We start from the raw sequence: 27,039 nt of genomic DNA on the forward strand, positions 1-27,039 counted from the left end.
GGAGCCAGCTGTGACATGACTGAGGGGGTGGCACATCACCAGCCAGAGGGACTGAGGTGGTTTGAGTTTGTCTTAAACATCAGAGAGGCAGCGGCTGGGTTGGTGGGTTGATCCTCTGCCAGGCAGTGGGTGGAAGAGGATGCAGGATAGCTCCTGGTCTTGGAGAAGATGCAGTGGTGGGGAAGAAACCCCCTCCAGCTGCTGTGGATGGGGAGACTGGAGAGATGCCTGAAAGTGGAGCAGGCTGAGACTGGTTTGCAAAAGCCAAACTATCCTACTCCTGTCCCTATTCCTATTTATTGATTTACTATAGCTGGCAATGGTCTGCCCTCGGGCTGCTGGAGGCACAACCAAAACCTTGCCAGTGCCTCAGCAAAGGAAGATTTACAAGTCCCTGCGTTGAGGAGCACCGAGCCAGTGGAGCTGCTCATGCGGGGGATTAGCCGGCTCATTGGAGGATGAGAAAGTAGGACACGTACCTGTCAGGTGACCTCCCCAGATCCAAACAGCACTCCACACGCTCTGCCTCCCAAAACAACAGATGTCCAGGATACATTGGGGCAGTAGATGGATTTTTCAGATCTGGCAGCCAGAGAGACTAGTTTGTGTGCCAAGTTGAGAGAGGCCAGTGTTGTTGTAGGGATAAGGGATTTTCACAAACTTGGATCATAGAGAGAAACAACATCTTCCATCTTACAGTTATTTTACTGGTGTTTTTTAGGTCTATCTCTAGAACAAGTGTAGGGGAAAATTTAAATGTATCCGCCAATTTAATCTCAGAAACATCCATGTAACCTAGGCCCCTCAACGCATCTAAGTCCACTCTGCCAAATGGGAGTTGTTGGTAACCACAGCTCAGGCCTGCCCCAGGCATAGCTGGTCCTCTGCCCCCATCTGGACTCCCCCTGGCTTTGTGCTGGCTCCCTGTGCTGCCCAGCAGCCTCAGCCCCTCCTGACACCGGTGCCGGTGCTGCTGGAGCCAGGAGCAGGGAGCCACCAGGGCCAGGTGAGCCTGGCCAGCTGCACCTGCAAACGGCAACCCAAACCCCCTGTGCTGTGGAGGGAACCACGGTCTTCAGCTCTCATCCCTGAGGGCCACACGCACGAGCAGCCAGCGATGGAAGGAAGGCTGTAGGAGAGCAGACACCCGGCTGCTCTGGGGCAATGTCACATCACCTCTTGCTGATGGTCCCAGTGGGTGCTGGTGGTCCCTTGCCCCGTGACAAGGGGTGACATGTGAGCCCCCTGCTACAGGCTGGCTGTGGCAGCGACATAATGCTCATGCGTATCTCCTGGAAAACTCTTCCAGCCTTCTGGAGACGGAAGAAGGAATCTCGGATCCAGCTCCCCGGAGGCTTGGCCCGGAACCCGCCTGGTGCGGTGTGGCCAGGGCTGATCCCCTTGTGTGGGTCAGGGGCGAAGGGGAGCTCGGGCCATGGAGCAGCCCCGGCTGGAGCGGGGCCCGGCCCCTCTCCTCCGCCCCGAGCCGCGCCCGACCCCGGGTACCGATGCTGGCTGCCCCGGCAGCACCCAGGACAAACCCGGGCTGCCCGAGCGGCCCGGAGCGCCCCCAGCCCCGGGGAGGAGCCGCTCCTCAGCCCGGCCCCTTCCGGCGGCCCCGCCCGGCCGGCGCTGGGCGGCTCCGTTTGATCGGGAGCGGTGGGCCTGGCCTGGCTCGGCGTGACCCGGTTCGGGGTGGCCCGGCGATGGCAGTGCCGGCGGCGGTGGAGGCGGTGCCGGGCCGGCAGCGGGCCCTGGCCGCCGGCTCGCCCGTGGACTACATGAGCATCACCAGCTTCCCGCGGCTGCCCGAGGAGGAGCCGAGCGGTGCGGCCGAGAGCGGCCTCCGCGCCCGCAAGGAGGAGGACGCGTTCCTGGGCGAGCAGGACACGGGTGAGGGGCGGCGGCAGAGCCCGCCCGCGGCCCCCGGCACCCCCGGCCCTCGGCCCCGCGCCCGGAGCGGGGCTTCCCGGCTCCCGCCGTCCGTGCGCCCCGGCCCCACCTTCACCCTGAGGGACGGAAGGCAGCCAGAGATCCAGGGGTTCGGCACAGAGCTTCCCAGGGTAGCCTGGAATGGGCTCTCCCACAGCCTGCTTGGCCTTCCAGCCTGGACCACTTGTGCATGGCCTCCTTGCATGCTCCTTGAGTAGCTCTCCACCTGGGATGCTCCTTGAGCATCCCCCCGCCGTGGGGTGCTCCTTGCACATCCCTCAGTCCGGGATGCTTCATCCCTCCGGTGTTCAGCTGGAATAAAGTCAGGTGATCGTTTATCTGCAAGAAAATCCTCTGCCTATTTTTAACTGATTGCTTCCTCCTCCATAGTTGAGAGAAATACTGTTTCTCCCCCATGTCGTGTTTCTTCGAGCGGTATTGCCCTTCACCCCTGGGGCTGGTTCCCGGTCTGGTGCCTGTCAGTCCCCAGGCCCGTGTCTGCACAGCCCCAGGCACCCCTTGCCCTCTGCCCTGTCCCACTATGCCCACGGGTGAAGCCCCCATTGCCCATTCCCACCCTGTGCTCTCCTGACCATCGAGGTGAAGCCACTGCCTGCAGGAGTGTGGGAGCAGCTCTCCTGGAAGCACGAGGCCTCTTGTCACACAGCCAGAATCTGGTGCAGTTTTGGCAGTGCCAACACCTGCAGGTGGGGTGGCTGGAGAAGAGAGCTGCTACTCTCATTACACTTGTTGCAGGAGCACCTGCAGAGCCCACCAGCAGCTCCAGTCTCTGCTGTCTCCTCTGCAGCAGCTCCAGACCTGAGGTGGCTCTGGTTCTCCAAAGCATTGGCTCCCCATAAAGCCATGACTCCTTCACAGCCACATGGAAGCCAAGTGGGATTTGGTGGCTTCTCTTTCAAAGCGTGCACATTGGTGTTGGGATGGGCAGCTGTGCATTAGCTGCGCGGGCTGCTTCTGCTCCCAAGTGACCCCTTCCAGCTGTTCCCATCCCCACACCACAGCTCTGCTGTCCCTATGCAGCAGTGGTCACAGAGACTAAAAATAGGATGTCTGTGGCAGAGAATGGAGGTGCTTCGTGGTGGGAAGGCTGTTGTCTGCTCTCTTCCACAGTTGCTTCCTGGGTATTCGTGTCCCCTCATGCCAGGCTGGCCTGTCACCAGCGCAGAGGGGTGGTGTCCTGGAGGGATTGGGCAGAGGAGTCCAGCTCACTCCTCACTGTTTCCCTGCAGGTGGGGCTGGGGGCCCACTCGGGTGTGCCAGGGGCTGTATGTGACATCCCACCCCAATGGCAGCCTTTGCCAAGCTAGTTGTGGCCCCCACTGAGGCCACCAGCCAGTCCTCCCACTCAGTCCAGCTCACTTAGACCAGACCAGCTCCCATGAGGAGCTCAGTGTGTGCTCAGAGACTCAGGTGGCAAAAGCCTAGCCTTTCCCAGTCCCACTCCTAAACCAGCACAGCACAAATGAGATTAAATTCACCCTGAGGGATTCCCTGGCTGTGGGAGTTTACTCCTGGTTGCAGCATCACTGAAATTAAAACTCCTTCCCTCCCTGGCCTCAGGAGAGCTGCAGCCAGGTCAGGTTAATGCCATGACAAGGACTGGGCTGGCAGTGCCCAGAGTGATACCCAGCACCTGCCAGAGCAGACAGACAGGCAGCTGATGAGGGACGTGGGCTTTCCTGCTCGCTCCCTCTCCTTTTCCAAACCGAGGAAACATCTGTATGGAGGGACAAGCTTCTCATCTTGTTTTTTCTACTTGGTGCCCCTCTTTTTCCACTATGGATGCACAGAGTACTGCAACCCCTGAAAAAATTCTTCCAGGAGCCCTGGATGATGCCCTGAGCTACTTGGTCCTCTTCAGAGCCCACGAAGGATGAGCACGACCTCACAGTTGCCCCAGCAGCTCCGTGTGCCTGGCAGCAATGGGATGGGCAGGGCATCCTTAACCAGTGTCCTCCCAGCACAAGGGCAGCAGCTGACACTCAGAGAGATTCAAGGCATCTTTCAGAGCAAAAAAGAGACTTTTTCATCCTGCTGAGGCCCAGCAGACCCCTGCCCCACTGCCTTGACATCTTGGAGCTGGGTGTCCAGTGTGTGGCTTCATTTCACAGTGGGCCTCATCTGCCAGAGGAAGCAAGGAATTAAAGCAGAGTCCTTCCTGCAGCAGAGCGAGTGGATGTTCCAAGGCCTCTGGTTTGCAGGTTTGCTCCTCCCTGCCCTCACTTCCCTAGAGGGATTTTTTGTGCCCAGGCCAAATGTTTTTCTTTACTTCTGTTTTGCTCAGGTGCTTTCGCTCAATCACAGCTCCAAGTAAAGCTGCTACATCTTTTTTTATATCTTAATTTAGTCTTCTTCAGTCTTGTTGCATTTCAAAGACCTGTTTGCTGTGTTAGGAATTCTGCCAAATGGAGCATAAGAGTGGGCCTATGACTGAAGGCAGATGAATGGACTGAAATGGAGTAAAAATTCAAGGGTTTCTTGTCTCTCTTAATCTCCAGGGAAGTCAGTTTGGAATAACCAGAGCTAAAGAAAAGGATCAGTAAAATGACTCAGAGCAGTATCTGAGCCAGAAAGGCTTCTGAGAGCTGGGATCAATAGGGAAGGCGATAGCCATGCTGGAAGGGGCTCAGTGTAATGTTAGTGCTGGGTAAACACTGCAATAAGAGCCCCAAGTTGCTCAATAACTCACACCTGTTTTCTCCCTGTTGCCCACAAAGACCCAGACTCCTTCCTGAAGTCTGCGCGTCTCCAGCGCCTGCCCTCGTCCTCCTCAGAGATGGGGAGCCAGGACGTGTCCCCTCTGCAGGAGACCAGCAAGGACCCCTTCTCAGGAGACTGCAGCTGCCAGCAGGATGGGCTGACCGTCATCATCACTGCCTGCCTGACCTTTGCCACAGGAGTCACTGTGGCCCTCATTATGCAGATCTATTTTGGGGACCCTCAGGTAAGACAAAACAGTGGCTATATTGTTGGGCTTTGGCTCCAAAGATGGGAGAGCTCCCTGACTTTCCTCCTGGTCAGCAGTTTGGCAAGGGGAGTACTGGGGAGCCATGGCTGGTATATGCAAGGCCCTGGGTGCTCAGTCTCCCCCTGGTTCCACCCCAAATTGGCTTGAATGCCTTTTCCTGGCACAACCTGGAGGTTGTGCTTGGGTAGCTGAGCCAGACTCAGAGCTTGCCCCATGGCCAGGGTGTGGGGAGCTGTGTCAGGCAGGTTTGGGGGTGCTGCTGGGGGGGAACAGGCAACCCCACTGTTGTGACTGCAGCTGTGGTTTGAGCCAGATGGGATTGCTTTCAGAAAATAATCCTTAGTTAAACAGTAGGCATCTTGTCCACTTGGACAGAGTTGTATGGATTATGAGCATACATGCCCAGATTCACCTCTGGAAGATTCATCCAGGACTAAACAGGGAAATAGCTGAAAATACAGGTGAACCTCCTGCTAATCTGTCCCATGGCCCAGTGCTAGATTGCACAGCCAAGGCAACATGGCCACGGGATTGGATCCTCCTGCAGAACCTCTGCCAGGGTTACAGCCAGGAGTCACCATCACCATCTCCACGTGCTGCTGTGGCCCTTCTGTCATTGCATGTCCCCAGGCTGGCCTGGCTCTTGTTGAGATGATGTGCAATTTGTGTCATAGGGATGAAATCAACTCTTTAAAATATCATGGGACTGCATTAGCACAGCTCTGGCACAAGGATGAGAACAAGCTGTGGTCTGGGGGCCTGCTGCATTCTTTATAGCTGTATCCCCATTCCTGGTGACTGCCTAGCTGCAGCACAGAGACAGCTCTGGGCTTGTGAGGGGCAGAGGGAGACATGGTCCCCCAGCCTGGCACATGGAATGTGGAAAGCTGTCTGAACTGGTGGCCGTGGCTACCTGCAGCTGTCCTGGAGCGAGGATGTGCCAAGGGACGTACAGTTCCCACTGGCATTTCTTGGATCAGTCACGGCCTCGGTGCTGGCCCCAGGCCTCAGGTGCCACATTGGTGGGTGCAGACCTGGGCAGGACCAGCACTGCCCAGCACAGCCCTCTCGTGTCCAGCAGCTGTTCCACCGCGGCGCTGTGGTGACGGACGCTGCGCGCTGCACCGCGCTGGGCACCCATGTGCTGGCCAGGCACGGCTCCTCGGTGGACGCAGCCATCGCCTCGGCCCTCTGCGCCGGCATCATCAACCCCCACACCTCGGGGCTGGGAGGGTAAGTGTGGGGCACTCGCCTTCTGCTCTTGTCTTCGGGTGTCTGCAAGGGAGTGGTTGCATGGAATCCCAGACTGGTTTGGGTGGGAGAGGCCTTAAAGCCCATCCAGTCCCACCACCTGCCATGGACAGGGACACCTTCCACTATCCCAGGTTGCTCCAAGCCCCGTCCAGCCTGGCCTTGGACACTTCCAGGGATGAGGCAGCCTGGGAACCAGTGCCTGGTTCCCCCACCACCTCCCCTCACACAGAGGAATCTTTCTTCCAAATACCTGATGTAAACCTGCCCTCTGTCAGTGTAAGCCATTTCCCCTTGTTCTGTCACTATCTGCCCTTGTAAAAAGTCCCTCCACAGCTGAGAAATGCCTCCGTGGCAGTGCCAGGCTCAGGGCTCTGACATCAGGCAGTGGATGTGTCCACAGGACAGAGACCCCCAGGCAGGGAATTGTTCCTGCTGTAGTGGCTGCAGGGACCATCCAAGACCCAGGCTTGAGAGGGCTGGTGAGGGGCAGAGGGAGACGTGGCCCCCCAACCATGTGAGCTGTGCCAGGAGCTACAAACATCCCAGGCTCAGTCCCAGTGCTTTCAGAGCCTAAATCCTGCCTTCCACAAGCTCTGCTCCTGAGGCTGAGGTTTGAGCCCAGCTCCAGGAAGCTGCCCGGGAGGGGTGTCCTTCTCACAGCCCTCATTCCCAGGGTGGCATCCACGTGAGCCTGATGCTCCTGGCTCTGCAGGAGGGCTCAGGAGCATTGCATAAACCAGAGCCACCTGATCACTGCTCCAGCTGCACCACCCATTGCTGCTGTAAGCAAATACCCTCTTTTGTTGCAAAACTGCTCAGATTAGAAAGAAAATCCCCAATGGTCCCTACCTGGCAGTGGAACAGAGCCAGTGGCTCCCTGGCCAGGCAGGCAGGGACTGCTCCAGCCTCACCAGGCTCAGCACAGGGCTGCCCGTGTCCCACACCAACACTGCCTTGACTGTCCTGGTGTGTGCCCTAGGGAAGGACAGCAGCATTCCCTGCTACTCCAGCCACCCCGTGGCCCTGCTGGGGCTGGTGACCTGCCACAGCGCTCCTTGTCTCACTGGACTGGCCCTGGCCTCAGTGCCCCCCAAGCTATACAGCCGCAGTTGTTGCAGGAGCAGCCAGTGCCACGCCCTGACCCTGTCTCGCCGCAGGGGCGGGGTGATGCTGGTCCACGACATCCACAAGAACAGGAGCTGGGTGATCGATTTCCGTGAGGTGGCTCCCCTGGGCATCCCACTGGAAGGGGACCTGCAGCAGGACACCAAGGTGAGAACCAGTATCCCAAGCCATTGTCTCCAGGACTGTTGTCTCCAGCTCTCCTCCCTCCAACTCTCAGGCTGAGGGGCAGATGCCCAGCAAAGCAACAAGAGGTCTCTCTCATCATGGCAGATCCTGGGCCCTACAGACATGGAGAATCTAGGGAAAACACTTATTTTTCAGCTCCAAAATGCCTGAAGAGCTTTGGAGAGTAAAAAGATACATCTCTGTGGCAGCAGGGTGCTGGGAGAACAAGAGCCCCAGGAAGGAGCATAATCAAAGGTTGTTCTGCTGAGTTATCTTTCCTGAACAAACTGGGTTGAGAAGAAGATTGGATTTGCCTTTCTCCTTCCAAAATCTTTTATTCCGTAGTAAAGTGTGTTGCTGGAGACCTCTTCCCCTCTCCTAACTATGCAGATAATTCCAAAGTAAACATGATTTGCATCTCCCCTTGTGTCTGGGGACCATTTTCTGTGTCCTCATGGAAAGGAGACTACTCTCTTCCTTTTTGTCCTTCCTGTTTTACAGCCAGGTCTGCTCGTGGGAGTGCCAGGCATGATCCAAGGAATGCACGAGGCACACCAGTTACATGGCAGGTAAGACATGGCACAGACTGTGCCCTGGGATCCCTGTGAGAAGCTGGAAGCACACGAGCCCTTGCCATCAGACCATGTTCTCAGCCATCAGTCAAAACCATTAGCTGAGAGGTACTTGGAGGCTTGTGTTGAAAGAGATTTTTTTTTTTTTTTTTTTTTTTTTTTTTTACTATTTCATGTACAAAAGAGAAAATTCAGCTTGGTCATGTTTTCTGCAAAGTGAACTGTTGGCTAAGAAGATGTACAATAAATGTTCTGTTAGAGCTGCAGCACATGGCCTCGCATGTCTGTGCATTTTCATTCTCTCTTTAGCTGGATCCTAAGAGGTGTGCCTGTCCTTGGTGCTCTGTTGGGATTTGGAAGGATCTGAATGACTTGCTCACAACCAGAATCTGGCTTGAGCTTTTGCTGCTGAGACACCCCTTCCCCCATCCATGCGCTGCCATTCCTCTCTGGGGCACATCCTGGAGCATTGACATGATCCTGTTCAGGAGAAGCACAAGCACTGAAAGCTCAGTGCTCCTTTTGGCCACTGCTGGCCCTACAGCCTGGTCTCCCAGGAGCCCCTGACTGCAGAGCCAAGCCCTGTGTTTGCTCCCCACCACCCTTCCCCACTGCACCCCTCCAAGGCCCATTTCTCCTTGTCCTCTCTCCCTTGGCAGACTCCCGTGGTCCGAGCTGCTGGGCCTCACAGCCGGTGTTGCCCAAAACGGCTTTAATGTCACACATGACCTGGGTGAGTACCTCATAGGCAGCTGAGGGCAGTTCACTGTGCAAGGCAGCTGGGGATGCAGGGGGTTAGTCATGGGAAATCAGGGCTTTGTGGGGATTGGATGGTGTTGGGAGCTGAGCAATGCGAGACCCACAGTCTGCCAGGAGACAGCATCCTGGTGGCCAAACGGGAGCCCTTTGCCATGACTGACCAGTGCCAGGGCAGAGCAGCCACACTGGGCAGTGCCCAGGGCCAGGCAGGGAAGGATGCTGGGGTTTCTTTGGGTTTCTTTCCCAGTTCCAGAGGACCAATGATCCAGCTCCCCTCAAGGGCCTGAGGCAGCAGCAGGCCTCCAACATCCCCATCAGGTGCACAGTGACTCCAGCTCCTTTGTGTCTTCCTGACCCCTGCTTTTTCTGGATGTCCTTCCCCTTCTCACCTGCAGCCAAAGCCCTGAGTGAACTGAAGGACCTGAACTACTCGGAGCGATTCCAGGAGATCTTCCTGCCGGATGGGCAGCCCCTGCTGCCTGGGATGTTCGTCCGGCGCCTGGACCTGGCAGCCGTGCTGCAGCTGCTGGGGACAGAAGGGGTGTCAGCCTTCTACAGAGGAAACCTGACCCAGGAGATGATCTCTGAGGTGAGCCAGGACTGCCCCTGGCACCTGCTGGCCTGGGGCTGCCACCTGCTTAAGGTAACAAACTGGAGATAAGCCAAGTACCAGCACAATGATGGGGACAGATGCCTCCTTTTCCTTTCGTGTCCCTGCAGTGATGGGAGTGACACACAGGCCATTTCCACAGTTTACAGAAATGAAACTTCCATTTCCTCTATAACTAGGACAATCTGGAACGAAAACAAAAATCATTTTGGGCTCTGGGCTCTGTTCACTCGGGTGACAAAACCTTTTCCCTCAGAACAAGAGGCTGTTGAGAAACAAGTTGTTGTGGTTAATGGAACTGTAGGATACAGACTCCAGGAAGATGGTTTAAAAAACACTGAGTCTTGTGAGCAGAGGATTAGAAAGGCTTGGTCCCACTTGGGGTTGCCCTAGTTTAACTCCTGTTAGAGGTGCTCTGGAAAAAATATCAGAACAGACAAAGTAATTCTGGTATAAAACACCCCCAATAAACCATAACAACTTTTATGTCTGTGGCTGCAGTCGGGGTAGTTGGAGCACCATTTTATTGAGCCACAGTGACTCAAGTGATGCTCCTTCAATAGCTCATCAAGAATCTGGAATGTTTTCATTCCACTCAGGCCTCAGATATCTGTGGGCTTTGTGTTTGGAAATCTACAGTTTACCTGAATAGAGCAGCGGTGAAGGATGAGGAGCAGGAGGAGTCCCAAACTTGTGAGCATCCCCACAAAAATAAACCCTGCTTTGTCACCGTGTTCCCCTGACCTGGGGGCTGCCACAGGGAAGCACAAATTCCCTGTAGAGGAGCAAGGCCCAGGGTTGCCACACTGAAGACCCTGACAAGCTCTGGGATCCAGTGCACAGTTCCAGCTTTGGTTGCAGAGCAGAGTGCTGCCTTCACAAAGTGTTTATTGTTCCAGCAGAGGGAGGGCATCCATCTGGTGAAATCAACAGCTCCAAAACATCCGCTCTTTGCTTCCAGGCACAGGTGCAAAATAGTGCTCTCTGGGGAATTTGGTATGTCTGCAGTGTGTGGCTGACTGGGACTTCTTCCCCTTTCTCTGCTCCTTGTTCCCCATTCCCCACTGGCTGGGTCTGGGGAGCCAGGTCCTGGCTCAGCACAGCCCTGGGGTTCAACCAGCTTTTTCTCTGGGAAGGAAACAGGGATCCCAAGTAGGAGAGACATCTTTAGCAGCATTGGGGTTGCTTGACATTCTAGCCCCACAGCTATGCCCTGCATAGCCCTGTCCTGCTCCAGTGATTCATTCAGTTTTGCCAGAGGAGTTTTCCTGCCCAGAAAGCTATCTGGGTTAGAGATCAGAACATGCAGGCATCTCAACAATCCCACCCTCTCCCTGAGAGCATTGTCCAAACACTCCTGGAGCTCTGGCAGCCATGGGGCCATGCCCATTCCCTGGGGAGCCTGGTCAGTGCCCCACGACCCTCTGATGGTCCTCCCTCATCTCCATCATGACTCATCCATAGAAGACCTGCAGTGGAGGGAATGGCCCATCTTTCCTGTACCAAGCCTGGTGCATTGTACCTCTGACAGGAATCTTACAGGAAGACCAAGGCTACAGCAGACCCACTGTCAGCTGAAATAATTTCAAATAGGTTGGGAATGTTGATTTTTTTTAGTTGAAATTTCTAGTGATGGCCACCTGCTACACCCAAGCTCCTTGTCTCCTGGATCATAATTCTGGCAGTATTCAATACCCCTTAACACACTCCTGTTTGCCAGCCAGGGCAGGGAAGGCTGCAGGGCAGGACCAATCCTCATCTTCCTGGGCAGACAGAATGTCCTGGGAGCACCACTGAGGTGGGTGAGCTTTTGGAGGGGAGTGCAGAGCCTTCCTGCAATGCTGAACAGTGAGTCAGGTCACCAGGATTGTGAAAGCACAGATTTCCAGGGTACCCTAAAGAACCTGGCACTTGGCTCAGGAATCTCAGTGGAGTGTGTTTGACACTGAGGGGTGTGTTGCCCTGGGCCAGCACGAGGAGCACAGAGGGTCTTGACCAAGCCTACTCAGTGTGCACTGCTTTGCTCTCGTGCAGGTCCACAACTACGGAGGAGTCTTGGTGGAGGAAGACTTCAACAATTACAGCGTCACTGTGGAGGACCCTGTGCACACAATCTATCGAGGTACACCCTCACCCATCGCCGTGCAGCGCCAGGGGAAGGTTTTCCTCACTTTGCAAGGGGTGGCAACAGCATTGAACAAGAGTTGCAGGCAAAGCTGTGCTGAAATGTCTGTAGAAAGGCCTTCCAGAGTTTCCTGCTATTCCCTGCTGACACTGATGCATCATGGGCAGTTCAGGAGATTTTCAGCACTTTGAAATGTTTTTTCCCTTGAAAGTCTAAAGAGGCAAACTGGTCATATCTTGATGCAATATCTCAATAGAAGCTGGACCTACAGCTAAAGACAGTTCCCAAAGGGAAAAAAGCTAACTTTATCCAAGAAGTTTCTAAAATGTCATTCTTTTCTAGCAGTCCCTATATTTACCCTCCTTATATCTGTAATGTTGCAAATTTTTTTAGGTAGCCTTCCAGTATGTAGAAAGGGTTTATAAAAATGAGGGAAAGTGACTTTTAGCATGGGCAGGACAGGGGGAATGATTTCAGACTAAAGAGAAGAGATTTAGAAGAGATGTTAGGAAGCAATCTCTCCCTGTGAGGGAGGTGAGGCCCTGGCGCAGAGCCCAGAGCAGCTGTGGCTGCCCCATCCCTGGAAGTGTTCAAGGCCAGGTTGGACAGGGCTTGGAGCAACCTGGGATAACGGAAGGTGTCAAGGGGTGGCACTGGATGGCTTCTAAGGTCCCTTCCAACCTAAACCATTCTGGTTCCATCTCCATTCTTCCATACTTCAGTCTAGAAACCAACAGCCAACCAATAAGAACTGAATTTCAGAAGTAAAAAAAGCATCCCTGTTTGGGCTTCCTTCATCCTTCATGAAGAAACAGAAAGATAGAACAGGGCTGTTCTGGGAAACCCTTCTCAAATCATGTTGCTTTCTATTATTTCCCCTCGAATCTGGAAGGGTTTCCCTGTCCTCATGGACGAGTGTTCTCACTGGATGGTGTCTGGTAAAAGCAGCTTCATTCCTCTTCTCTTCCCTCCACAGGGCACCTTGTTTTCACCCCCCCACCTCCACATGCAGGTCCTGCACTGATCTCAGCACTGAACATCCTCGAGGGCTTTAACATCACAAGGCAAGGATCCAGAGGGAATATCTTGCACTGGATGGCAGAGGTAAAAGGAGGTTCAACATTTGCCTGGATTGGTTGTGCTGCTAAAGAATAATTTATTTATTTTGTGGTTGTACAAAAATGTTTATAGGTTATTCCTAGAGGAGAATGAGCAAATAGACTGCTAATATGTAAAACTGAGCAGTGCTGCTGTCTCAGAGGCTGAGCAGGAGGATCTTTCCTGCTTAGGAAGAGCTTTTTCAGAGCAAACTGTGGCTTTGTCCATTTCTTGTATACAATCCTCTCTGCAGAATGACCCCACAGCACCTGAGGATGGTCCCATCAAGAGTTGGTTCCTCCACCTCTTAGCTCCAGTGGCCTTGGCCATTGCAGAGCACCCAAGGGCACTGCAAGGTGTGCTGCAAGAAAAGCCTCTACATGGTGATGACAAGGAAAACTGACCCAATACTTCACATATTAAAAAAGTTGACATTTTTGCCCACCTCCTGATCTCTGAAGTCCAGAATTTTTCCAGTATTTAGGACTGTCCTGCCAAAATCTTGCAGCTTTCCAGGACGTTGAGCAAGTGCTCTCATGTCTCCTGCTCTGTAGCAGAGTTGTGGTCTTTCTGTTCCACAGATCCACAGCTGGGCTTTATGAGCTGGGAATTTTAATTGAGGATTTAACTACATCCTTGAAGCAGACAGGACAGTGGGTGTTTGGAAGTGTCTCAGCAAAAATGCAGCAACTGGAGATGTTATACACTATGCAGAGGCACAGGAGGTTGACTCACCTGAGTAATTTTTGAGCTCTCTTCAGGAAGCTTTGGGTGAATCTATTTCCTCTGCCAAGAGTTTCACCTGCTGGGTGTCCTGGAGCAGCAACTTCCAGCTCCAAGGCAGTCACTTCAGGAGATGTGTAACCCTGATTGCCTGGGTCTCACAGCTGAACATATGGCTGAGGTTCAGTGCTAGGCCAGCTTCAGATATCCAGCCCTAGGACAACCAGGACCAAGGTTAAGAGGTCCTTAACCTCTGGGGTGGAAGTGCTCTGCTGTTTCCGTGGAGCTCTTCCCTGGCCTCCAAGCCCTTGTTCCCCCGACACGGCGTGGTAGTCAGGACACTGCTCCATTGAAATGCTGCCTTCTCCAGAGGTTTGTCACATTCTACTCTCCACTCAGTTAATAACCAAGGAGAAGCTGTTGCTGTGTGGCACATTCCAGACCAGCAGTCACATCTCGCTGGCTGCCTGCAGGGGAGTGGGCTGTTCTGGATCCTGAATGACCATGGCACAACCTGCCAGCTGAATGTTGACTGTGTTTCTGCTCAGCCTTTCTCTCTCAAGGCTGGCTTGGCTGAAGGGCAGATCCTCATGACTCTGCCCTGGCTATGCTGTGGTCCTAGGGCTGGATAAACCATGTCCTTTGAAATTGCATCTTCCCATTTTCAATGGACTGGCTCAGGCTGGATTCTGCATGTCTGAGAAAGCAGATCTTTTCCTCCTTTTGCACCAGCATTCCCTGATGTGTGCTGGGTCTGATGCTTTCTGTTCAAGCCCTTTGGATGGTTTACAGCCAGCAGCTGGGGAGCAGAACAGCTCATTTCTGCTCAGCACTGGTGCTGGGCCAGCAGAGCTGGGGTCCAGAGGCAGCAACGAGTCCAGCACCCCCTGTCCCATTGGGATTCAGTCTGGTCTCTGCTGTTGTGGTGACCACTCAGGAATGGAAAGAGAAGGTAAATGGCATCCTGAAGACCCTGTGTGCCAGCTGGCAATGAAGCTAAGCCACTGAGCTGGACATCAGCTCCGGCCAGGGATGTTGCACTTGTGGCTTCCCACTGCCAAAGGGCAGGATTAGATGGGATATAGGGAAGAAATTCTTCCCTATATGAGAATGGTGAGCTGCTAGCAGAGGTTGCCCAGAGAAGCTGTGGCTACCACAGCCCTGGTAGCATTCAAGACCAGGTTGGAGAAACATGGGAAGTTGTACCTGTCCATGGCAGGGGGGTGGAATGTGATGAGCTTTAAGGTCCTTTCCAACTCCAACCATTCTGTGATTCTGTGGTTGTACAAATGCTGCTGGATTCACTAGGCTCCTCCAGCACAGTTTGCCATGCTGGACTGAGGCTCCTTGGTTCCCATACCCACATGTGGCAGCCCTTTGCACTGAGGTATTCCCAGAACCCAGACTTCTGGTAATTTTTCTTCATAAGCTTTAGCCAACACACAGGACGCCACAGACCTCTTCTAGTTTGGAGGATCAGAAGTTGTATTTCCAGGGCCACATAAATATTTTTCCTTTCCCCTCCCCTCTCCTTTCCTCTCCTCTCTTTTCCTCTCCTTCTCTTACTCCTGTCTTCCTCTCCTCTCTTTTCCTCTCCTTCTCTTCCTCCTCTCCTCCTCTTTTCCTCTCCTTTTCTTCTCCTTTCTTTCCTTTCTTTCTTTAGACACTAAAAATAGCCCTGAGTCTGGCGAGCAACCTGGGAGACCCGTCTGGTGACGAGTCTGTCACTCACACAGCAGAAGGCATGGTGAGGTACGTTTGAGGAGGACAGGCAGGTGACAGTTGCAGGATGTGTGGGTTGGATATTATTCCTGGGTGTGCTGTGCCCTGAGCTTTTTATTCCTCTGTTTTATGAAGGAAAGGTCAGACCTTGAGTGTCCTCCCAGGGCTCATTCTTTTACACAGGAAAGGATCACAGCTGATCACAGCACGGGGCTCTGGGGATGGGTCACAGGATATCTGAGGTTTCCTGGAGCCAGCTTGAGCTTGAGGGTTCCTCCCACTTTGCCACACCTCTAAACGTTCCCTTTGAGTGGGTTAGACAAACAGCCATCCCTGTGGGCGTGGCCACACGTGCCACTTGTGCCTCCCCCTGCGCCTCTGTGGGTCTCGGGGTCTTGCAGAACACCCAGATGGGCAGGAGAGGCCAGGCCTGGGGTTTCAGCCCAGCTTCCCACCTCAGAGCCAGGTTTAGCCACAGCTTGTGTTTGGGCTGGGCCTGACTTGTCCTCCTGCTGAAGACTGGCATTCAGCTGGGGTTGTCACCTTGGCCATTGGGGGTGGGTTTACTCCTGGTGAGGGCAAACAGGGGTAGACAGAGCCGTTGGAGGTTCATGGCAGACTGAGTGCCTGTCTGTGAAGACTGAGCCACCTTGTCACCCTCGGGGTGAACCAAAGCAGGCCCCTGTCCTTTTGCAGCCCCTCAGGGACACCCGGCCCTAGCTGTGTAGAGCCACCAGGACACGTCCAGTTCCCCAGGCTCACGGCTTGCTTTCCTCTCTCCCTCTCTCCTTGCTGAAGTAAATCAGAAGCCAATTCCCTGCGCCAGCTGATCAATGACTCCCAGTCCTTCCTGTCCATGCCTCACTCCCCCCTGGAAAGCGGGGCCACTGCCAGCCAGGTCCTGGTCATGGGCCCCGATGACTTCATCGTCGCCGTGGTGAGGTAAAGGCTTGGCCTCTTCCTTCCACAATAGCTCGGGGTGGGAGCAGGGAGGAGGGAGTAGGTTTCAGCAGGACAGGGTGGAACCAGACCTGGAAGAGCCAGGCTGCTCTGTCCCAGTCAATCCTGCAGCAGAGGAATGGGGGAGTGGGATTGAGATGTGTGGGCTGGTGCTGCTCTGCCCTGTGCAGTCTTAGAGCCCTCTGACAATGGAACATGGCTGCAGTGGCCTGTACCTGCTCCCTGGGGAGAGGTGGTGGCAAAGGTAGGGCTGATGGAAGCAGATCCATCACAGCAAGGGGTATCCTCAAACATGGGGAGGGACAGAGCTGCTGTGGCATACGTGTCTCCTGCTCTGAAGTGCATTGGTCTCTCCTCAATCTCACTAGCCCTAGAGAACCATCAAAGAATCTCTATCAAGACAAGGTGGGACAGAAAGTTGGAGCCCTGAAAGCCTCGAGGTGTCCAAAAATCTCTGGGATGATTTTTATGAAAATTCCTTGTGTTTCTTTTCAGTTCTTTGAATCGTCCCTTTGGCAGTGGAATAGTAACACCCTCTGGAATCCTCCTGAACAGCCAGATGTTGGACTTCTCCTGGCAAAATAAAACAATGAACAACTCCATTCCCAGGCTGGTAATGAATGACATGACAAATTCTTGATTTACCTTTTTTTTTTCCAATTTTATTCTCATCTTCACAACAGTGGAACTATTTAATGCCTTATTAATAACAGAGACAACAGCCTATAGAAAGCTGCTATTTTTCATTATATGAGCCACTGAAAGTCAGAAAACAGAGGGCTCCATGTTTATCAGTTATTATTACAATGCAGAATTATCAAACAACACTGTTACCTACTTTCCCTGCAGCCCAGATGCAGTTTAAGTAACAATGTGCACTTAAAAACAATAAGCACTTTCTTCATGAATTGTTGCTCTTCAGGTTAAAAAGTAACAGGTAGCAGGAAAAATATCTTCAGGTGTTGGAAAGAAACAAATGCAGACCTGTCCTGACAGCTTCCAGGGCTGCCTTATGCATTGTAAAACCCTCTTCTTTGGAAGAGGGTGATGAGCTCCGTGTTCCTTCTGTGGGAGAGTTGGCTTGTTGACATTTTTTGGTGCAACTTTTCCTCAACTGCAGCAAAACCTCCTTCAGCCTCGGAAGCGGCCGCGGTCCTTCCTGCTGCCCACCATCGTGAGGCCCTCCGAGGGGATGTGTGGCACCTACCTGTGCCTGGGAGCCAACAATGGGGACAGAGGCCTGAGCAGCATCGTCCAGGTCAGTGCCGTGTCCTCCCAGATCAGCTGCTCAGCTCAAGGCTGAGGAGGGTCCCCTCCTTTCCCTTCCTAATTGTCCCAGGCTGGGTCGAAACCAGTGGCCACAGGTTACTGGTTCAATCTTTGGTGTCAGCAGTTCCACACTTTGGTTACTTCAAATCTCTAAGGGTTACCGGTTTACTTTTCTTTCACCTTTACTGGTGGCACCACTCATAACTGTAGAGGAGAAGCGTTTTGGCAAAATCTATAATGGTTTCTGTCATTCCAATACCTGTTCAAAACTCGTCTTAAGGATGATTAAGAAAAAGAAGGAGCGTTTTTTTATTCAGCGAATTGCAGGAAACTGGCAGCCCTTTAGCCCTTTTCCACATGAAAAGCTCCTTTTAGGGCATTCCCAACTGAATTCTTCAGCTCAACACTGAATATAAATTGGGCAGTTCTTCTTAATTTATGATTAGTAAGGAGGTGAAGTACTTGCCAAGAGCTTGATTGCATGTACATTAGTAATGGATTGCTGAAAGGAAAAGCCTGAGAAGGGCTCCCAGTTTCCTTACCTTTTGGAAAGCATTATTCAGAGCAAAACCAAAGCCAAGAACTGCTTCCGAGTGCTTTGTTTGGAGAAGTCACATGCTGAGCTTTTGGCTGTAACAAACACTTATTTAGAGCTTACATCATGTTCCAGACACAGAACCCTGCTAGTTTAGCAGGAACTATGTGACAAAAAGCCCATGCTATCCTGAAAATGTCCTGCTTTACAAGCAACAACATAAAGGCCACATTCCAAGGACCTCTTAGTGTGTGCACACCCCTGCAGCAGTTCATGCAGTTTAACAAATGGTTTAAAATCTCTTTTGCCTGCTGCAGGTGTAGATGTTGGAGCCACCAGTTTGGGAGATTCTCAGGAATCTGGCTTCTCCTATTTTCATAGCTTTTTTTATTATTGAGGATAATTTATTCTCTTGCAGGTTTTGGTAAATGTTTTAACGTTTAACAAGAATCTGAGTGAAAGTTTGTCACTTGGTCGACTTCACCCACAGCTTCAGTCCAACACCTTGCAGGTTGACAGTGAGTATGGATACTGGGTGGGCTGCTGCCCTCAAATCCAGCAAATTTAGGAAAATAACAGGATTTCCCTCGCACACTGCAATGGAAGCACCACAGGCCACCATGTTCTAGGGTCCCCAGGGGTGTGGAGGGTTTTGGGGAAGACAAAAATCAGAATTCAACTTCTTCAAAGCTTGGAGCCTTTGTTGAGCCACGTCATTTCCCTCTCGTCCTGGAAATGCTTCCTGACCCCTCTGGCACCACCTCTCTAAGCTCTGTCAGGTGCTTCTCCCCAGCCTTCCTTCTGTCCCAGCTCATCTCCTGCAGTGGCCTTGTCCTGTCCTTAAATCCTTCTGGAGATCATGTGCCATGGATAATATCTAAATCAACAAGACTGCAGCCTCAACTTCACCCAGACATGTGCTCAAAGCTTCCTGCACTTTATTCCCACTGACATAAATTATATTCCTTCACTTTTCAGTCCATGTCCCTCAATTCCAGCAGCTGGGAAGAAGGCAAGGCTTATGGAAAGGCCTGTAGCTTGACAGTGCTGAAAACACAGCATCAGTGCTGGCACTCTGCAGTCTGTACTGTTAACTCTTGTCCTTGTTACTGTAAGTCTTAGTCTATTTGGTGTTTTTCACACTGCCCCAAACTTCAGCAGAGCCAACCATAAGTGAAATTTCATTCTCATTCCACACCAAATAGCCAAAGTTTCTCGTCTTTCCCATTTCAGAGGAAAATCTAAATAGGATCTCTCCTGCAGTGCGCCCTGCAGACTTGGAAACTAAAATGGAATTAAATCTGAAACTTCACAAGGCCCTAATTTGTGAGTTTGGACATTGTGAAGGGGAAACAGGCAGGTTGCCCCCACTGCAGGCCCCAGCAGTGTTAGACAGACCTTTGCATCACAGGCAACACTGGTTTCAGTTACCAACTCATCTTTTCAAATCCCTGCAGGTGAGTTTCCTGAAGAAGATATTGAATTTCTTGTGGCCAGGGGCCACCAGGTGGATAAAGTCCCAGTGGTGTCCCTGGTTCACGGGGCCAGGAGAACCAACAGTTTCATCATTGGCCTGAAGGACCCCAGGAGTGCAGATGCTGCTGGAGCCACGATCTTGTAGCAGCTCCCAGGGCCGTGTTCTGTGACCCAGGCTGACACACAGCCCTGTGATGTGCATGTTCTGAAGTGGTCCCTTCTCCAGCCCCCATACTGCTGGGAAGGTGTTCTGCACTCCCACCCCGACAGCACCAGAGGAGTCGGCAGTTGCAACATCCATCTCTCTTTTTATTTTTCAATTATTTAGATTGCAAGCAGCCCAATCCTTGTTACAGGAGTGGCAGGAGCACTTTTCTTTTGGCAGTCTTGCTAATAGTTCAGTCTTTCCAAAGCCCAGTTCTAGCCAGCATCTTACTTTTAGGGATCAGGAACATGAGCAAGGGAAAAAACAGCTGCTGCTGCTGATGTTATTATTGATGATGATTATCCTCATCTGTCTGTCTTTCCCAAGCTCCTTCTTTGCTTCCAGTGCAAGCCAGTAATTGATACAGCCTGATGTAGTGTTTGTAGATGCCTGCAGCTGGAATATTGGAGAGTCCTCTAATACTCCATCTGGGTCAGCTGATTTTTGCCAGCGTGCAGTGTCCCAAGGAAGTTCCTGTGCCCACACCACTACATACCTTGAATTTTGGTAGTAAATATTTTGAATCTAGTTGCTGCGCAGACTCACTGGCAGTCTGATTTTGTAACCAGAGCAATGGTTTTCACCAGCTCTAACAACTTCTTCCTGTAACAACTTGTGCACCCCCCAATAGTTTTCTTACAGAGTTCAACCTCCTCACTGGTGAATTTCTGATTAATGGTAGCAGGTTTAACTTTCTTAGACACTTTTTGGAGATATCTTAGCAGCACCCCACAGTGAAAAACCACAGATCACGGACTGAAGACCACATGGAGAGCATTTGGGTGGATTCAGAGCTTTCCTTCCACTGCATTATCTCAGTCTGTTCCAAAAGCCTGGGTCCTTCCTACAGAGAGGCTTGGGAATTTCTGCTGATTGAATTAATGGCTGTACCTTAGCTCTGTGTTTTAGTCCTAGTGAATCTATTGGAAAAGCTGAAGGGAGTGAGAGAAAAAGTACAAACCAAACCAAACACTACTGAGATAATTTTCTATCCACAGCATGTAGTGAAAATAAAAGAATGCTCTTGCATTTCGTGTCTGAAATTGAGGAGGGAAGAATACCCCAGCTTACATTTGCACCAGGTCATTCAGCCCACATTTGGACATTTCCTGCTCTTTTTGCTGGCTAGTTAGAGACACTTGGCCCTAAAAAAATCCAGAGTTTGATCATTTTCTGTGGTCTAAAATGTGATGTTTTCCTTCATGGTGCAAATGCACCCATGGCCACTGTACATATTATATATGTATGTATGCTTATGGTTGTCTTGCTCTTTGATTTGGTGATCACACCACTCACCCCAACCTTCCTCACCAGGCACCCTGTGACACCCTGTTTGTGCCACCCTCTGGCACTCGATGGCATGGGCTGATTTTGGGGTGGTCAGGGCCACAGGGCAGATAATTGGACTAATTGTTCCTGAGAGCTGTGGATCTGAGAACAGCCCAGTGAAGCATGTTGGGCTGAGTGAGAACAGAGGTGTTTTCGTGCTCTGCTGAAGTGCAGCCACCCACTCTGGGCAGCTCCCACTGACAGGACCATCAGCATCATTTCCTGTTCCATGTGCCTCCATGCCTGCAGCTGGGGCAGGGGAAGCACAATGTTACATCTGTGATGTGTTCTGTGCCACCAAGAAGAGACTTTCTTCACCACAGGGACACCAAATCTATTTATTTATTTCTCTGTCATCAACACTAGAGTTGGTCACTAACCAAGGATGGAGAGTTTGTAAATGTGTCTTGGAGCAGACCTCTCCAGGCTCTGTGGGAAGGGAAGGAGGCAGTTTTGTGTATTGAACCTCTCTGGAGATGATCTGGGGGTTTCTGGTCTGTCCCAGCCCAGATCTGTCCCTCAGGCATGGAGGTTCTCTATGAACAGCTGCAAAATACATGGTTGAGTCATTGTCAGTGCAGAACTTTGCATGAAATGTCACAAAACAGTTGGAAAGGTGAATTTCCTCCTTATCAACTTCTGATGCTGGACACTGTGTATATGTTTGGGAGTAAAAGACTTTGGTTTTGATTCAAAAGCGCACTCCTATGTCCCAAATTACAATTTCACAGCAATTATCCAGAATCTTAAAATAAAGCATGTTCTGAAGTGTTCTGCTGGATCATGGCCTGCATTGCAAAAAAAGAGAAAATTTAAAATAACTGGAAGATGAGACCTAGACCCCTAGGTTTCAGCTAAAAGAAGTAAAGGTATTCCAAATTATTTCTTTTTTCTTTTTCTGTTTAAAAGCAGCATCAGTATAGCACAGATGTATCCAACATGGACACTTTTAATCTGCTAATTGGCCCAGTGTCTCTGGTATTTTGAGTCCATCTATTGTGATCTGATGAATTCAACATCTAATGAATTTAAGATCTGGCAAATTTAACCAAGAAATACCTAGTTTTACCAGGTACCAAGAAATACCTGGTTTTTCCCTTGGTACAGGTGAGATGGGCAGTGTGAAATAAAGGGCTGTATTGCAGAGATGTGTGTGTGCAGAGTACCTGTGCTGATTTCAGCCTGGCCCTTGCAGGCATCTGACAGCTCTGAAGGAGAATTTGTCCTGAATCTTCGTCATAGAAGTGTCAGTGTCAGTCTCAGAACACAAAATACAAAGGGGCTGGGAAAAACAACAACAATTTTAAAAGGAAAAAAATAAACACAAAGTAAATACATTTTAAAAAGATGCCTTTACTAATTGATGATCTGGAATGTGGCCAGCTTGTTTTTGCCCAGGTTTGCAGTGCTCCCTGTCAGTGTGCTGGTTTCACATGAGGATAAGCTGGAGCCAGGCTCTGCCATTGAGTTTCAGCAGTTTATCCATGTTTTTCCCAAGAGCACAGGTGACAAACTGCCTGGTGGCTTTGAGCACTACTGCTCGCCCAGACACAACGAGCAGCCAAAGGGGGACGAGGCAGGAGCCAGCACTGCCCTCCTGCAGCGCAGGGATGAGGATGCTTTGGGGTTTGGGCTGTGCCGTTCTGCTCCCATCACTGTCCGTGGGTGCCCAGACACGGAGCGGGGCTGGAGCCTGCCCTGTTCCCAGCGCTCCGGGTGGGGCAGGGGCCGCTGGGCTGGCCAAGGTGGCCAGTCACTCCTGGTGTGGCTGGGCAGGGGCCAAGGGACCCATGGGCACGGCTGAAGAGCAGCCCTGGGCACGGCGGTTGTTTCCACAGTGCAGCAGCTCCAGCAGCGCGTCTTGCCCGTGTCCGGGGAGCGGGCACTGCCAGGGCAGGGAGGGCACAGAGCAGCCGCTGCTGGGCCAGCAGGTCTGGGTCCCCCGTCTCCAGGGGTGATGACCAGCGTCCTGCCGCTCTGCCAGTGTCACCTGAGGGGTCCCTCAGCTGGGGCAGCAAGTCTGAAAGTGCCACTGAGTGTCGGCCGGCCGGGTCGCCTTCCGGGTACCGCTGGAGACTCCGCCCAGATCATCTCAGAGCCCCTTTCCGCTGTTGCCCAACTCGGCATGGCTGGTCCGAGGGAGAAAGGGGAGACAGGCCTCGGCAAACACCCTGCGAGGAAACCTGCATCTCTTTTATCAACAGCAAAAGCACTGAGGGTTTGGTAAAGTTTTGCAAAGAATCAGATGGAGCAGGAAGAGCTCCTGCAACATCCAGGTGTTTCCAGTGGTTTTGGAAAGCTCTTCCATACCTCAGTGATGGAAACTGGCCTCTAGCCAGGGAAAGGAAAGCTCTGACAGGCAGAGCTGGTTTCAGAGAGGCAGGCAGCATTAAAAATGAAGCACACTTGTGTGGAGGGCAGGTGGAGAAGGAGCACCAAAGCACTGACACATGCTGCCCTCGCAGGGCTCACCAGTGGTCACAGCACTTTTAGCAGATTGTCCTGGCAGAGCTGACCCTGGCTGTCTGTGGGGAGCATCCCGTGTTACAACAGCTCCTGGGCAGCCACGGACCTTCACCCACCAGGAGTGTTCCTGGCCCAGGCAGGAGTCCCCAGCCAGCAGGTTCCACCTTTCTATATCTCCAGAGTCGAGGAGGAGAGATGAACTCCTGTGTAACCCTGCCTCACCTGTCACATCTGTGGCCAATTGCCCACCTCTGTCTTTTTCACCACACTCACACTTTAACAAAACACCAGATCCAAAGCGAGAGTGACTGCAGTGCAACAGATCTCCCTTCCTTCTCTCCAAGTGAGCATTGTACCAGTGTTAGAGGGGAAATGATTTTGTTCAAGTCATTTTTCTGTGTAATACCTGTTGTTTGAAAATACTGACATATGAAAATGTGTGTAAATAAACCTACAATTTTGATTGTCATGATATCAAATGCATTTGTGTTCTGTTATGGACAATGAGGCAGCTTAAACACCTGTCTCTGCTGCAGGTAGCCCTCCTTCCCTGCAGGAGCTCTGGCATCATTCTCTGTCATTGTTTTGCAGCAAAGCTTCAGCATCCCAAACAAACGGAGGGTCTGCTCCTGGATGAGTTTCTCAAACAGAATGACAAAAAAATTACAGAATGGTTTGGGTTGGAGGGGACCTTAGAGACTATCCAGTTCCAGCCCCTGCTCTGGGCAGGAACACCTTCCACTATCCCAGGTTGCTCCAGGCCCTGTCCAACCTGGCCTTGGACACTTCCAGGGATGGGGCAGCCACAGCTTCTCCTGTGTTGCTTAAGCTGTACGAAGCCTGGGCAAGACCCAGGAATACCCAGGCTGTGTAGTAAGCTCTAGAGGTCAGCCTACAGCACAGTTTGCTGCAGGGTTGTGATGTGGCAGGTCTGGAGTTGCCCCATGTTTCTTCCCTCTTGCATTATTCCACGTCACATTATTCCCTTTTCCCCGCTGCCAATGGATGCCAAAGCCACCTGGGGGTCCTTCAATTGCCAGTCTCCAGCAGAGATGCCTCAAAAAGGTCTTTGGTTGTGTCCTGTCACCCTGGTGTCCCTTCAGCTCCACTTTCCTTTTGTTTCCTTACCTTTGTGATAAGGCTGTTCTAAGAGAATTGGGGTTAATTTTAATTATGTGGAAACTGAACCAGTTCTGGTCTTTCCCAGAAGTGAGCAGAAGCATCAGAAGCCATGGGAAGCAGCGTGCTCTGAAGAGTGAAGAGGATGTGCAGGCCTCAGGCTGCTAAGGGAGGGAGGGCTTGTTTGCAAACTCCCCTTGTGATTAGGCACGGGGAATTTGTCCATGTGGGATCTCTCAAGCCCAGATCAGAAAGTCACAGCACTTGGATGGCTTGAGCAGATCTTGGTGGGACACCTTGGTATTGTGCTTCCAGAAAAGTCAGGTTTTGGAAAACAGTGTTTGGCTCATTCTTGTTTGGTGAGGGATTTGAGACATGCCTGGCACTAATGTGCATAATACAGATAAAACCAAACAAGCCAAGAATCCTGAGGGACAATCCGGCATGACAAGCACAGCAACAGGAGTGAGAAAATTTTGGAAATTTTTTGGAAGCAGCACTCTGATGTCTCTGTGCTGGGGGGATGCCTTTTGGGGAAGATGAGGCTGGAGAAGGAAGTTCAGTGCAGCTGGTTTAAGAAGAGTCTCATGAAATAGGGAAAACAAAAAGTCACTTGTGAAAGAATGGTTAATTCTTGGTACCAAAGAAATTTTCTCTCAGCTTCCTTGTGTTTCCATCCAGTTTCAAAATCCAGGAGCAGAGCTAGGCAAAGCCTGGGAATCATCCACACGAGGGCAAATGGAAACTCCGAGAGATCCCACTGCTGTGACTATCCCCATCTCTTCAGACCTGACATCCCAGAGGGTCTCAGGGGCTTGGAGGGCTTTGCCCTTGTCTCAGCACACTGGAGAAGTGCTGGAATTGCTCCGCAGAGGCTGTGGAAGACACAAAAAGGCAGGAGCAGAACAGTCCTTGAGTGAAGGATTCCTCAGCCTCTGCCAGCCTGGGAGCTGCACAGCCGAAGGAAGCTGCACTCTGCCTGCAGCTCTGACACCCCAGCCAGATTCAACACTTAAGATAAGTCCTATGCTAACCATGACATTAATTATTTATTTTGGTGGGCTTTGTGGAATGCAGTTATATGTGAATTTATAAAAAGTGTTTTTCTCTATGTTGCAAGCAATAATGCCTGATGAGGCATGAGTTTGTTGTATTTAAAAGGTTTTACAAAAAAAAAAAAAATCCCTTTTTCACATTGTTTATCCAGCAGTATTCCACAGGAAGCCAAGGGTGGCTGTGAGGGCTGGCTCCAGCTGCACACACTCTCCTGAAACCCCTCCTCAGGCCACTGAACCTGCTCAAGCTACTGAATCCCACGTGCTTTTGTAGGAACAAAGTCTTTATTTTTCCAATAAAGGACTTTTGATTGTTTTCCTACCCTGAAATAGGAATTGCCACGTGCGTCATTTCTTCCCCAGTGCCAGGCAAGATCTTTCTGCCACAGCAACAATGGGCAGGAAACCAGGCATTTCAGAGGTTTTGTATTAATCATTTCTCATATTAATAAAGGATGTAGGAAGAGACAAGCCAAAGGGCTGTGTGCCCTGTGAGGGTCCCTTCAGCTGTGGAATGCCTCTGTGCCGAGGGGATTTAGGGATTTTAGGGATCTAGCAATGCCCCCTGGGGATTTTGGACCCATGGACCTGTTCATTAATCACATTAGTGGACTTTTTATTAACATTCAGCATTGTGGCCTTTGCTGAGTCCATACCACATCCCTCCCTGGCTTCTTCCCCATCTCCCCACTGGTAAAATGAAAGTATAATTCAGTGATGTTCAAAGAGTCAGAAATCTTTGGATGAAACGTTCCGAATTAAAACTCATCCAAATTAAAAACCGAATTTCCCGGAAATTTCCTATAAAGGCCCCAATTATTATTTTTTCTTCGGCTTCATCCGGCAGTCAATTTGTCCCCACTGCCAGAAGCAGCCGCCACCGCGTGTCCCCTGCGGGGGGCACAGCTCTCCCGTGGCGGGGGAGCCCAGCGGGGGTCCCTGTGGCGGGGGCACGGCAGGGCTGCCGTGTCTCGCGCGGTGCCAGTGCCGGTGTCCCCGCTGTGTCCCCGCTGTGTTCCCGGTGCCGGTGTCCCCGCTGTGTCCCCGCTGTGTTCCCGGTGCCGGTATTCCCGCTGTGTTCCCGGTGCCGGTGTCCCCGCTGTGTCCCCGCTGTGTTCCCGGTGCCGGTGTCCCCGCTGTGTTCCCGCTGCCGGTGTTCCCGCTGTGTTCCCGGTGCCGGTGCCGGTGTCCCCGCTGTGTCCCCGCTGTGTCCCCGGTGCCGGTGTTCCCGCTGTGTCCCCGCTGTGTTCCCGGTGCCGGTGTTCCCGCTGTGTTCCCGGTGCCGGTGTCCCCGCTGTGTCCCCGCTGTGTTCCCGGTGCCGGTGTTCCCGCTGTGTTCCCGGTGCCGGTGTCCCCGCTGTGTCCCCGCTGTGTTCCCGGTGCCGGTCTCCGCGCTGTCCCCGGGGCCCGCCCGGGGGTCGCGGTGCCCCCCCTCCCGCCCCCGCACGCTCGGGCGCAGGCGCGCGCGGGTCACGTGCGCGGCGCAGGCGGCGGAGCGGCGCTGGAGTCCCGGGCCGCGCGCGACCCCCGCCCCGCGCGCCCCCGCGGCTC

The 27,039-nt window shown here is 52.2% G+C and overlaps 1 protein-coding gene across 5 annotated transcripts; it reads left to right on the plus strand.

Annotated features, from left to right (window-relative positions):
• The first annotated feature begins 532 nt into the window (after nt 1-532).
• Nucleotides 533-21,730, plus strand: GGT7 (gamma-glutamyltransferase 7). Of its 5 annotated transcripts, XM_053958689.1 has the most exons (17): nt 1,834-1,893; nt 3,775-4,154; nt 4,671-4,897; nt 6,000-6,154; nt 7,333-7,447; nt 7,967-8,034; nt 8,697-8,770; nt 9,192-9,385; nt 11,441-11,528; nt 12,508-12,635; nt 15,016-15,104; nt 15,873-16,016; nt 16,530-16,647; nt 17,155-17,292; nt 18,257-18,356; nt 19,072-19,164; nt 19,296-21,730. In XM_053958689.1, exons 2-17 carry the CDS (start codon nt 4,130-4,132, stop codon nt 19,457-19,459), a joined length of 1,920 nt encoding a protein of 639 aa, XP_053814664.1. In that variant the 5' UTR covers nt 1,834-1,893; nt 3,775-4,129; the 3' UTR covers nt 19,460-21,730. The 5 variants fall into 5 exon arrangements, with proteins under 5 accessions (XP_053814660.1, XP_053814661.1, XP_053814662.1 ...); XM_053958685.1 differs by lacking the exon at nt 3,775-4,154 and having other exon boundaries at nt 533-1,893; XM_053958686.1 differs by lacking the exon at nt 3,775-4,154 and having other exon boundaries at nt 533-1,893; nt 6,003-6,154.
• Nucleotides 21,731-27,039: the final 5,309 nt, after the last annotated feature.

This window comes from Vidua chalybeata, chromosome 17 (assembly GCF_026979565.1).
Source record: "Vidua chalybeata isolate OUT-0048 chromosome 17, bVidCha1 merged haplotype, whole genome shotgun sequence".
Taxonomy (NCBI): domain Eukaryota; kingdom Metazoa; phylum Chordata; class Aves; order Passeriformes; family Viduidae; genus Vidua; species Vidua chalybeata.